This window comes from Sycon ciliatum, chromosome 2 (assembly GCF_964019385.1).
Source record: "Sycon ciliatum chromosome 2, ocSycCili1.1, whole genome shotgun sequence".
Lineage (NCBI taxonomy): Eukaryota > Metazoa > Porifera > Calcarea > Leucosolenida > Sycettidae > Sycon > Sycon ciliatum.
Window position 1 is genome coordinate 38,128,783 of NC_088644.1, and position 12,351 is coordinate 38,141,133.

Here is a 12,351-nt window from a genome sequence, read left to right on the forward strand (position 1 = left end):
ATAGTCATTACACGACACTGACCGACGGCACTGACGTTCTACAACTAACTGTCAATCAGCTCTAGCACGTCTTGGATGCGCACTCCAACAGCCTTCCACCTTGGAAAGTTCGAAGTTTTAGTAAATACAGTCATGTAGGAGGGGAAGGTGTACGAAACCAAGATAAGAACAAGCTGAAAGTCTCAGTTGCGAAGGACGTAACGTCGTTGGCGGATGTACATGTACATGTATGTTGAATTGTTGATGGCGATATTGGCAAGACTACTGGAAAATACGGCCAAACCATGGAGGGGAAGCTATTCGAACATGAATCATGCCAAACCGAACGCTTCGACTGTAACAATTTAGATGGACCAATAAGCAGCAGTAACAAGAGAGAGAGGAAAAAGCAGTACTGTAACAAGAAGCAGTTTCATACGACAATTTTTCCGCTGTATGGGTATTGACGGCTCATCATGTGTGCATAACTGGAGCATTGATAGTGTGCATAGATTACTAGTAGATCTACTCGTTTGCCCAGCAAGGACCCAGGTACTTACGAGTACAACTACATTGTAGTACAGTCGTCCCTCTCTAATCCGGCACTTTATAATCCAGCACCCTCGATAAACCAGCACAATTTTCAGTAGCCAAAATGTCCTCTTCATGTACATTGCAGCAGTAAATCAGATTTGTTAATCCAGCACCCTCCCTAATCCAGCAGATTTTCGTGGCACAAATGGTGCCGGATTATAGAGGGACCACTGTACAATGTACTTTATAACGTTATTGAGAGGTGGCATGCAAATGAGCAAGGTGCCAGTGCCGTGGCAGGCAGCTACATGTAGACTCTACATCATGCTAGATCTACATGTACATGTATGTGCGCATCCTATTCCTAGTGATCATGACCCGCCCCAGCGGATAATGCCAACAGAAAAGTTGGTAGAATTAAATATTATTTGGTACGTTTTCTGGTGCGTTTCATGCATGTTTGGTACGGGGATAAAGACAAATGGAGCAGAATTCAAGGAAGTGCCTGCCATATTTAAAAGGTTTGTATGATTCTGCCAATTTCACTGCTTTTCGAGCATAATCTGCCAATTTTTTGATGCAGTGGACTGGCATGGCTGTGTCTATGTCAGTTTGGAGTAGACCAAGTACTCGTCATCCTGGATCAATTAACATGTATGCAAATACCTCCTCTCTACTGGGAACGTACTTGTATTAAGTTGTAATGATTATAATTACCAGAACAATGTAGATCTACGCTCAACAATAGTATAGTGATTAGTGAGACCATGATAATTATAGTAGTTGATCGCGACCAACGTAACTCGTTGCTAGTTTGGAGTACCGCCAAAGTCGCCACACGACAATCGTGTACCTGTATTATTCCTGCGGAACTACCGTACTTACTAACTGAATACCTTTACTTCGCACATTTACGAAATAGATCTACACGATCCGACCAACTAAACAGCAGTAAGAGTTGAGGTTCGACACTCATACTTACTAAGTCATAGATTATTCTTGCCAGTCATTGGCCATTGATCACTGCCAACAGGCGCCACAACTTCACAAGAGAACGGACAGCACGTAGAACTCCTGGCAGTGATACAGTGCACTAGTGATAGCGTGATAGCTTGCTGGTCCAGTGCCTGTGCGTAACGCGTAATGAAGGACACTGCAAACCAACACGTCTACCAAGCCATGGACCATGGTCGAAGTCTGTCAAGGACGTCGGTCATGTCCGTTGCCAGTGTTGGCAGTATAGTAAGTAATAGTTAGTAGGCCCTGGGTCTACGAGAGAGAGAGGAGGAGAGTGCATACTAATCGTGCTCAGGCCGCCTGGTTTTACGTGACGTCGAATACGGAATAGCTAGAGGGACCGTACCGGGCGCGGGGTAACACAACGGTATGATTTTCGTCCCCGCAGGGGTGCGGGCAGCGGGTTTTCACACACCACCCGCGTGCCTGTGTACACGCTGTCGCATATTAGGTGTATTCATTTGGCCAATGAGCTACAGTTTTCAAGTGTGACATTTGAAAGTCAGCCGGCTAGCCATTCGCAAACGCTGCTAAACTCAGTCTTGTAGTTCAAGGCTCGACATCGGTGAGTAGTGGGGAATGCTGGAGTGTTACGTAGTCGTTCCTCATCAGCCAGAGGTAAACTCACCACCACAGACGCAAGTCTAGGCACAGAGGCGAAGCAGTTGACTTCACTTGGTGTTGTGCTCTGTATGCAGTTAGTTGTTAGCCATTACGCTCCCCGCAGTGTTTCTGAAATAGGAAATCGTCGAGTTGGACACCTTTCGCTGGAGAAGGGGCTTCATTCTCTCAGTACTATCCGTATTACCGGTGCCTTGTGATGGTTGGTTGTCAGTTGTAACAGCGGAGTAGCCTTTTATCTTGCCGCTAGTTAGTATCGACAGTGTGTTTCTCGCGTGCGCATTGCCGCAGGGCAAGGAAGAGGTAGCGCATAGCAGTTTCGTTCGAGAAAACTCAATTCGTCGTTCCCTACGCCGCCCGCTGAGAAGGCAATAGATAGATTGCATCCACCTCGGCACTGGGTAGTTGTTCACTTTGGAGCTAAGCGTTGAAGGATTGAAAATGACTTTCGTCGAATGCACCGTTTTCTCAGCGGTGTTTCTTCTATCCGTTCACCGGCTATCCGCTCAGAAACATCTGGCGGCAACCACTCTACTTGATCCCGACCTCAGGTAAAGAAATCTACCATCTGTGTATGTTTTGGGTGCGACTTGAGTTCGGACTACATGTACTATCCCCAGCTACTACCATACCAAGCTTCCCTCAAACCCTCTCCGCCCGTCACCCACACACACCTCTTTCGCTTTGGCTTTTGATGATAGCATTATCATCTTTGTTGTCAAATGGTTTGTTCGAACATGTGTGCTGGTGAATTATTCGGTAGAAAATGGGTGCATTGTTGAGACAAGGGTCTTTCTGGTTCTGGAACGTGGTGCTCTTCCACCCTCAATCTGTGCAGATTGCCTTATCACATTGCAACAGCAATGAGCAGTGCCGAGTTGGAACCTATTCGCAAAGGTAACTGCAAGCGTCTCTATGGTCTGAGCACGAGCCAGGTGGACTGGTGCAAGAAGAACTCAGTTTTCTTCCGCCCGATCGTGATCGGCACCCGACTTGGCCTGAACGAATGCAAGCGACGCTTCGCCAGGCGACGCTGGAGCTGCCCAGTCGACCAGCCAAACATCTTCAGCAAAGTCCTGAATACGGGTGAGTGAAGCTGTGTGTGGTCTGCTGCGTCGGTCAAGTCTGCTTTGTGGTTCGGGTCTTGTGTAGTGAATGCAGCGGTCACAAGAAGGATAGTGTTACATCATGTTTGTTGATGCCTAACTAATTTAATTACACGGTAGCAAGCGTTCGCGTGTCGACGGAGAGTTCGTTGCCTGCAGGAACAATAATTGGTTTCATGTAACTGGACTGTGAATGAAAAGGTATTGAAAACGCTATTGTGTTCCTTATGCTGGAGTTTTCTTGATTGCACCGGTCTGATGAGGGCCTACATGACGAGCTACATGTAATTCCTGCACACAGGATGTGCCCATACTACACAACCTATATTCAGAAAGAGAATATTAGGTGGCAGCATGCCCAAGGAGAATAGCTGCACTGAGAGGATAGTAAAAACCCTGCCCATATCATCATAAAAGGAATTTTGGGGTTTTCAGTGTGCCTAGACAAGTATTGCTTGTTTCGATCAGTTGAGAGGAAGTGCAGACCATTCCAGTTTACTGTAATTTCACAAATTTTCGGTGCAATTTATTTTTCGGTGCATCTGTTTCATACCTAAAATTCAACACACCGAACAAAGACTAACACGCATAATCCAATAGGGAACTGCTTCTCTGTACCTAAAATTTCTGTTCACCTAACCTGGCCTTTTGCCCTCATACCGAAAATATTGAGCACCAAAAATTTCTGAAATTTGAGTACCTGAGAGTCCATTTCACATCTAACAAAACATTAATGTGTACATTGGAGGTTGTTTATCAATAGAGACGTTTTCGGTGGGCATACTACTTGCCTCTTAGACCTCATCTGTTCCCGGGCAGAGGCATGCCGTGCCGCTCACAATGTTATAATATTGAGTTTTCACTGTTACGCCCCGAGATAGGCTACAATTGTTATGCAAAACTCCAGCATAACTGGTGACATGCACGGATGGGATGGGATACCGTGCAATCACAGGCTCATCAGAAACTGTACAATGCAACGCCATCACCATCAGCATTGTCTGTGTACACAGAAACGGTGTTTTAGAGTTTTTGTTTGGAATAGAGATGCCGAGTGTTACTTCTTCCGCAACACGATGGGAGATCATGTTTCAGGGTGTAGCTCATGCTGTGGAGCTTGTGTAGCGGCCACTTGAACAGGAGAGGGAGCACTTGCAGACTTCACAGTCTTGCTAGCTGTGTTGTCATGTGTGTGTGTGTGTGAGAGAGAGAGAGAGAGAGAGTGTGTGTGTGTGTGTGTGTCGGCATCTCTTCACGAGCTGCTCCCGCTTAGCAAATCATCGGGCGTTCGATGTAACATGGCAAGCAATCACTCTACTGTAGACATACTTTGTAATAGTAATACGGCGGACCTCAGTTCAACGGTGTTCGGCCCTTTTGTCAAAAGGAAATGGGCCTGTACCATGCTGCAGGATAGGGTTTCATGACACCGAAAGACTTTGACAGGGCGGGTGGAGAGTAAATCACTCTTTTGCCTATGGGTTTTGATAGAAACATAATGGCTCTGCACATGTTGCGATGCCATCCTACATTCCAGCTGTGCTAGAGCGATGAGCTGGGAGCCAAACGTAATCAACTGGCGCCACATGCCGTCCTAGTGCTAATCACATGTAGGCAGGTAATAATACCTGTAGGATGTTGGCTGTTTGGGGGGATAAGGCGAGAGCGTGTCATGCACTAGTAAAGGTTTGCATTCTTCTACACACTGCGTAGTGCATGCAGTTCATGCATTACACTGTGTGTTACCAGTCACTCTAGCCAGCTACCACTTACCGCATTAGTAGTAATTTGGTAGATCTACCAGAGCTGCTACATGTACATGTATGTGCTTGAATACTTGAATACATGTATACATGTACTTTCAGAATCACTGGGTTTGGTCATTGGCAGTCCATTAGTTACACAGTCACTGATGTTCCAATGCTTGTAAGAGACATCATGTGGTCTTTCCCACTGGAGTGGGTGTGCATGCCCAGGCAGTTATCTCCCGCTGTATTCTGATGTGTGCACTCATCTAGATTAGGTATTGCATTGCTCGTGTCACCGATGTACCGATTACGAAGACCAATGGTGCATTAGGCGTCATTGGATTCGCCAGTGGCTTCTGTGGTAACACATTACGTGTGCTTATGTCGAGGAAGTGTAAGCACAGTAATATGGTGATCTCCTAGAGCTTGCCAATACAGGTGCCATTGTCATACCACTAGTCAGTGGTTGTCAGTTGATCGCATAGCGCGGGGTGGTATTGGTCTCGCGACAGACATGTTTCGTGAGACCATCTCACCGCAGCAGTATCTTCACGCCTGCGTCTAGCGGTCAACTCCTCTCTATGCACCTCATCAACACCGTGTCCTTGGCTAACTTACTGTGATGTGTCTGTCATGTGTCATGATCCAAGTCACAGTGTTCACCGATTGTATCTGGAAAAGAACTCGCGTAACAAAAAACTGAAATGCTTTTTCTAGGGGCCTTGTACTATTCATGTATCATCGACATGAGAGCAAGGACGGTGTATGGCGCAGAAGAGCCAGTAGCCATGGTTATGCTTGAAGTACGAGAGAAGGGTTCTCTCTGATGGTAGTCTGGACAATGGCCCGGAGTATGGCAAAGAGCAGAGGGTTTGTTGTACAATGTACGGTATAACTAAGTATGATTCTCCTCTCGGCAGGAGTATTTCTCACAACGGATTTGGCACATTCCATAATTGGCAGGAACACTCCAGGAAGGCTGTTTTCAACAAAGTCGTGTCCTACAGCGGCTCATCAAGGACGATGGCTTGTTTTGCACATTGCATTCCTGTAGAAAGGTGCGAGTGGAGTGTGTCAGTGTGTTAGTGTGTCTTCTGTCAGACCACCTCCAGGGCAGAAAGACCTTTCGTAATTGCCCTGTTTGCCCTTGCGTGGAAGTTCTGGGCTGGAGCAGCAGAGCTCTATAGTGATGGCAGCCACACAACACTACAGTCCCGCAGAGTGATGGCTGGCCTGGTGCAAAGAACAGCTCTTTTTGAAGAAAACACAATGATAATTTCAAGGCCTGGCTTTCTCAAGTAGAGGTCAAATCAAGTTAACTGGAGACCAAGGCAAAACTGCCTGTGCATGTACAAAGCACATGATGACTGTTTCTATTGTAACTCAGTTAGTCAGGAACCAGGTACATTCTGAAGATCAGCATGATTCCACCAGCCACGGTACTTTATAGACTTCGCCATACATTTTTGGAGGATATACATGTACTGCTTGAACACTAAATGGCTTATCCGAGACTGCAAGAGATTCTCCAGTCAGTATTTTCCTTTCTGAATGAGCATGAACCTTTGGAATGTAGAGGAGCATTGTGAGATGGTTGAACCGCTTGGCAATCACCTCTTGCCCGTGACAACTGGTGATTTTCACAAGTTCACAGCTTGGGTTACTCCTCAGTGCTGCTCAGGGAGTATTGTACAGGATCTTCAAGTGTTAAAAATTATTTTGAGTACACATGTTATACATGTACATGTATGGCGTTGGCATAATGATCCACCGCTCCGGGTGGGCATGGTGCTCTGGCAAACAGAATGGTGTGAGCAATGTCACAGTCATATGGCATACACAATGGGAAAGCATATTCACAATTATTTGTGACAGAACGTCATGCTGTGCTATTCAATGCATGCAACTTACATTCTTCAATGAATTAATTACTAACTTGGAAGTTATACAGTACACCTGAAGTACCAAGTCGTCCATGCCACTACAGGATTGGGTGTTGAAAGATGACCGGTACAACATACCATGTAGCTCTGTTGTTTAGCACTGTGCTGCAAAACCACTCCAATAGTTGTATTTTTGTGCTGGATCTCCTCATCAGGGACGCACTTGGAAGCTTGGCTGCCTGTTAGCAATGGCCTATGAGTGGTTCTGTCAGTTTTCAAGTGGCTGTAGGACTCCAGTGGCACTCTCCTCTAGCTTGTTGGATCATGAAAGCTGGCCGCCTGTAGTGCACTTGTGTAGTCTTGTCCCCTGCACGTTCTGTGCTGGTGGTGTGGCTAATACGCTGGAGAACATGCGGGTCTACTAGTACTAGAGTGCATGTCTCCTAACCATCCTTGACAGTGTGTGAAGTCTGAGAGAGAGCGAGTGATGGGAAAAGTGCAGACACAGATGCCATCATAGACTCAGTACCGTAGAGGCAGTCAACTTCTCATTACTACATGTAGTATCTACACTAGGCTACAGCATCATGTTAATGTTAGGTACATGTACATGAATGCAGGCATGCAGACAGTCGCAGTCTTTAGGAGTTAGGCTACTAGGGCCTCATACTTAGCCAAGCTATGCACAACACCAGGGACATACCACTGCTCTTCAGGAAATGGAAATGTTCAAGGCAAGAAATTATGTTAATCGACAATCACTGGCACTCCAGTTATGTTTTGACTGGGAATTGGCCGCCAAGCCGGTTTGCGTGTCCCATACTCCTGTACAGATGTCTTGCATGTCTGTCATGATGCATACTAGTATTCAGATGTGACCAGTTACTAATAGCAGATGGCAGTGTTTCGTAACAAGATTAGCAGAATTGTCCTTGTGCATATGATAGTACTGTAATCATGCACCATTTCAATGCTGAATTGGTTAATTAGATTGTGCAGCTGAACAATGGGTAGCGTGGAGATCTGTGACAGGATACTCATTGCTTTAGCATAAAGTAGCATTGGGAGAGGTGTGTGTGTGTGTGTGTGTGTGTGTGTGTGTGTGCGTGTGCGTGCGTGTGTGCGTGTGTGTGTGTGCATGCTGTGTGCGTATGTGCATGCATGTGTGTGTGTTTGTGCACGCATGTGTGTGTGTGTGTGTTTGTGCACGTGCATGTGCGCGTGCGAGCGTGCGTGCATGCATACATGCACACGTGTATAAATGGTACATGGTGCATGCATGTGTGCATAATCATCTGATGGTGTTCGGTTTAGTTTATGAACTTTCCCAGTTTCTTAATTTCATACCATATTTGCTGGCGTATAGTGCGCACCCTGAGCAGTGAATTTTCAAGCTCAAATCTGCAGTGCGCACTATACACCGAATACGAGAATCTAGTTCAAAAGTGCCACAGTTCAAGTGCGCACTATACACGTAATGCACTGTATCGTACGGAGCGAGTGCCCAGGTTCATCGACGTTTGAGAACATCCACGGAAAATCAATGTTGTTTTCATGTTCACAGTTCGTAATTCCATGAATTTCATAGTCATAGTCTGACTTACTGGGAAATATTCTTAAGTTTCACCATCCTTTGACGAGATCAATTTCAGAACCAAATATCCCCGATTTGACTGCGCGTTATACACCGAATAGAGCCATTTTGTGTGAATTTGTGGTTGAAGATTTGGGGGTGCACGTTATACAAAGGTGCGCGTTATACTCCGGCAAATACGGTACATGAAACACCCCCCTCCCCACAATGTACAATACCAATTTATGGTCGCATCTACATGTATCACGTTTGAGAGAAATGTTGTACCTCGAATTGCGTACCATTGCTGCCGGTTGCATCATTATGGTTGCTTCACATGAGCAGCATTCATTGTCGGCTTGACCATGTTTTTCTTCCTCACAGCGACTCCTGAAGCGGCATTCGTCCACGGTATAGAGTCAGCCGGCATCACTCTGGCCATAGCACGGACATGCAGTCGAGGCGATGCACTGTCCCATTGTGCATGTAACAAGTCACAACAAGCTGTCGGGCAGAACTGGACGTGGGGATCGTGCAGTGACGACTTCCAGAGTGGCGACAAGTTTGCTGGTGAATTCCTGTCGGGAATGGTCAAAGCCAACGATTCCACATCAACTATTGCCGGCCTCAATCATAGATTTGGACGAAAAGTGAGTGAATGTCCAGATGACGTTTTTGTTGCATGAGGCACTAAACAATGATTTGGTAGATACAGAATATTTACAAAATGAACTAAATTGGCAAGGTTACACTAGCACACTGTATTATTTTTTTAAAGTGGTCTCTCCCCCCCCCCCCCCCCCCACACTCCACCTTTCCTAATCTTCCCTAACATAATTATGTATCTCACCTTTTGAGTAATTGAGGGGGGGGGGGGGGGGAGGAGGTACTTCACTTCCTTTAGTTTAGTGGTGTGTCTATGGGGTGGGATTCACTGGCTAGAAAACCAGTTCAAAACGCTATGTGGTGTAGACCAGGATGAAAAGTGACGGTCAATTCCTCAGCCTTGCAAGCTGTTGAATGGCGCAATCTGAAAACAAGTTGTTATGGCTTCTGCTGCAGCAATGCTGCATGGCAATGGGGGTGAAAGGTCAAGAGTGTGCATGGTTGTGTGCGTGTGTGTGTGTGCGTGTGTGTGTGTGTGTGTAGAATATGATGTTGATATCCGCAGTACGCTTTGTTTGTGCCATCTTGTTAGGTTGTTGGCAAGAGTATGCAGTTCCTGTGCAAGTGCCATGGCTTTTCCGGTTCCTGTGTACAAAAGACATGCTGGTAAGAACTGACAATGTCATGAACTGCAAATGAAAACCTTAGGCTGCATTCACGCTGGCTTATTCGTATTCCTTCACCTGCCTGGGCAAGATCTCACGCACATGCTGTTGTTGCTGCACTACCCACCCTTCCCGACCTCAGTTGGGGGGGGGGGGGGGTGATAGGCAATGAGGGAGAAGAGATGAGTGCCGCCTTCCCTATGTCATGGGTATTATGCAACATGGGGCTATTGGTAAAATATCGATGTTTCTTTCAAGACTGTGTTTTCCATTACTCTTCAGATGCCTACCTCACACTCAGAATTAACAGGCACACATTTATGAAGTGGATCAGTGCTTTTTTTTTGATGACATTATCTTTTTGAGAGGCAACCAACAGCAACTCCACGCTTACGGTAAACCTAGGTTTACCGGCACTGCTGGAGTGCCTCAACCTTGCCAGGGCTATATCTGGAAGGTTGCGTTTAACTTTTCACCACTGTACATGTAGGTCATCAGCTAAGAGAATACTTGCTCAGTGCCCCCCCCCCCCTCCCTTCTTCCCATGTCTAGAGATTTCACTAAGAAGAGATGCACAGTGCTCAAACTCTCCCAAACAAACTAATACTCATATAGTTCTAAAGAAAACTGTATCTACGAATATCCACTGAGCAATGTCGTTTCTCCGTCCGCCTACTTGAAGTGAGACGTTCATGCACCGGATACATCTGCTATCATTCTTGGCCAATAGAATTCTGCGTGGGTCCCTTATTGTTCATATTCATTCACTCATTGAATGCTGTTGTGTGTACCACCGGTATGTGCTCTCTCAGGTATAGTCTGCCGACCATCGGAGTTGTTGCTGAGCAGTTACTGCGAAAATACGACAAGATCTTTCGGGTTGTGTGGAATAGCACGGAGATGGAGGTGGCTCCTTTCGCCAGCGATCCTCTCAAGCAGTCTCTCAAGCAGTCTCGTATGACCGAGAAGCTGGTCTATCAGCAGCCGTCCCCCGATTACTGTGAACCGAACAAGGCCATCGGGTCGCTGGGAACGCATGGACGCGAGTGCGAGCCTCGCATAGCAGGCCCGACCAGCTGCGATACCGTCTGCTGTCAGCGAGGCTACAACGAGCGGCGTCGGATTGCGTCGCAGAGATGTCGCTGCAGATTCCACTGGTGCTGTCGAGTGGAGTGCGATTGGTGTCGTGTGGTCTCAAAAAAATACACCTGCTGGTGAGGAAAACAATGGACGAAGTTGAACACACATTTTGCCTGTAAAGTTGAATTATACCGGGCCCCTCAATATGGTGATATTGTGCCGCACGGTGATCCAGAATCCATCATCAAAACAACACTTATAGGATTGTCACAAGCCGCTCACTCTCTGACAGTTGAGATGTCAACAAACCCAGCATGCAGTTGATTAGGTCATGGCAAGAGTTGTAGCAGAATATCAGTGCATTTAAAACCAGCTGCCCCTTCCCCTACATGCACCGGCTTGTGTGAGGATTTTTCTTCCACTGAATTCTCATTATTTTGTCCTTTTAACTCCGGATTTGTACACCGTTAATGTTGCAATTTCCCATAACTTATGCACTAAAATAGATTGATTTTCAGTATTTTGTACAATAGGCCTCGTTGAAGCCGACCAAATTTGCAAATTTATACTCTAAATAATGAACTTTCTCTCGTCGTCTACATTTCAATTGAGATCGATGCATTCTCCACGATAATTTAACATAACTAGCCTGCATATCGGGTCATCACCCTTGCATTAAGTTTGAGCTAATACATGTAGTTTCTATGCAGGATTATCGTGATTTCTGTCGCTCCTGCCCATACACATGCTTATCATGTATAGTGTATACCCATGACATAATACACATTACACTGATGATTCATGGAAACCAACTTGAGCCGGTTCATTTTTTAACTCTTCTGCAAGACATTGCCATTCCTTTTCGACTATGATGGATACGGATTGAGGATGGCCGCTGCATGATGTGCAGAACACGTACAAGTGACAACGTGGAAGGCACTGCTGAGCTGTTTTCAACGTTGGCCTAAAGAAAGAAAAAAGCATTGGTAATCCTGAATGAGTGTGAACTACTCATGTACGAGCATATCAAGTCTCTTCAAGTATGTAGGCTTCTCTGTAGTTATGTATCATCAAGAAGATTTGCGTAGAGTCACCTATCCTCCCAAGCAACAGGGCATTGGTGAATGGTCTGTATGTTCGAGGCCGGCCCGGGGTGTATATCATACAGCTTGAAACCGTGTGTGGAATGCTGCCAATATTATTCAATTCAATTATTTGAAACTCGGGTATTGAGCCAATAATAAAAGTAGAAAGGAAAAGACTGTATATAGTATCTAGTTACGGTGGTGGAGAGTTACTATTATCTCCTTTCCATATGTCCTTTTTCTTTCTACTTTTAATTCAATTATTGTTTCATAAAGAAAATCATGTGAGCCCCTTTTGTAGAAGCCCTGACTTACACCCAGGGGAGTCGTCGTGAAAGCCCGGGATTTCACGACTCCCTGCTTTATACAAGTAAACAGTTGAAGTCACAACTGTGAGACACCTGCAGCTAGCTATTTACTTGAAAGTATAATTATCCGATGATGACCCCTGGCA

General features: G+C 45.9%; 1 protein-coding gene across 2 annotated transcripts; it reads left to right on the plus strand.

The window, feature by feature from the left end:
- The first annotated feature begins 1,644 nt into the window (after positions 1–1,644).
- On the plus strand, positions 1,645–11,411 carry LOC135809972 (protein wingless-like). 2 transcript variants are annotated; one of them, XM_065323424.1, is made up of 5 exons: positions 1,645–1,755; positions 2,990–3,237; positions 8,846–9,111; positions 9,660–9,733; positions 10,545–11,411. In XM_065323424.1, exons 2-5 carry the CDS (start codon positions 3,015–3,017, stop codon positions 10,948–10,950), a joined length of 969 nt encoding a protein of 322 aa, XP_065179496.1. In that variant the 5' UTR covers positions 1,645–1,755; positions 2,990–3,014; the 3' UTR covers positions 10,951–11,411. The 2 variants fall into 2 exon arrangements, with proteins under 2 accessions (XP_065179496.1, XP_065179495.1); XM_065323423.1 differs by lacking the exon at positions 1,645–1,755 and adding an exon at positions 1,975–2,702.
- Positions 11,412–12,351: the final 940 nt, after the last annotated feature.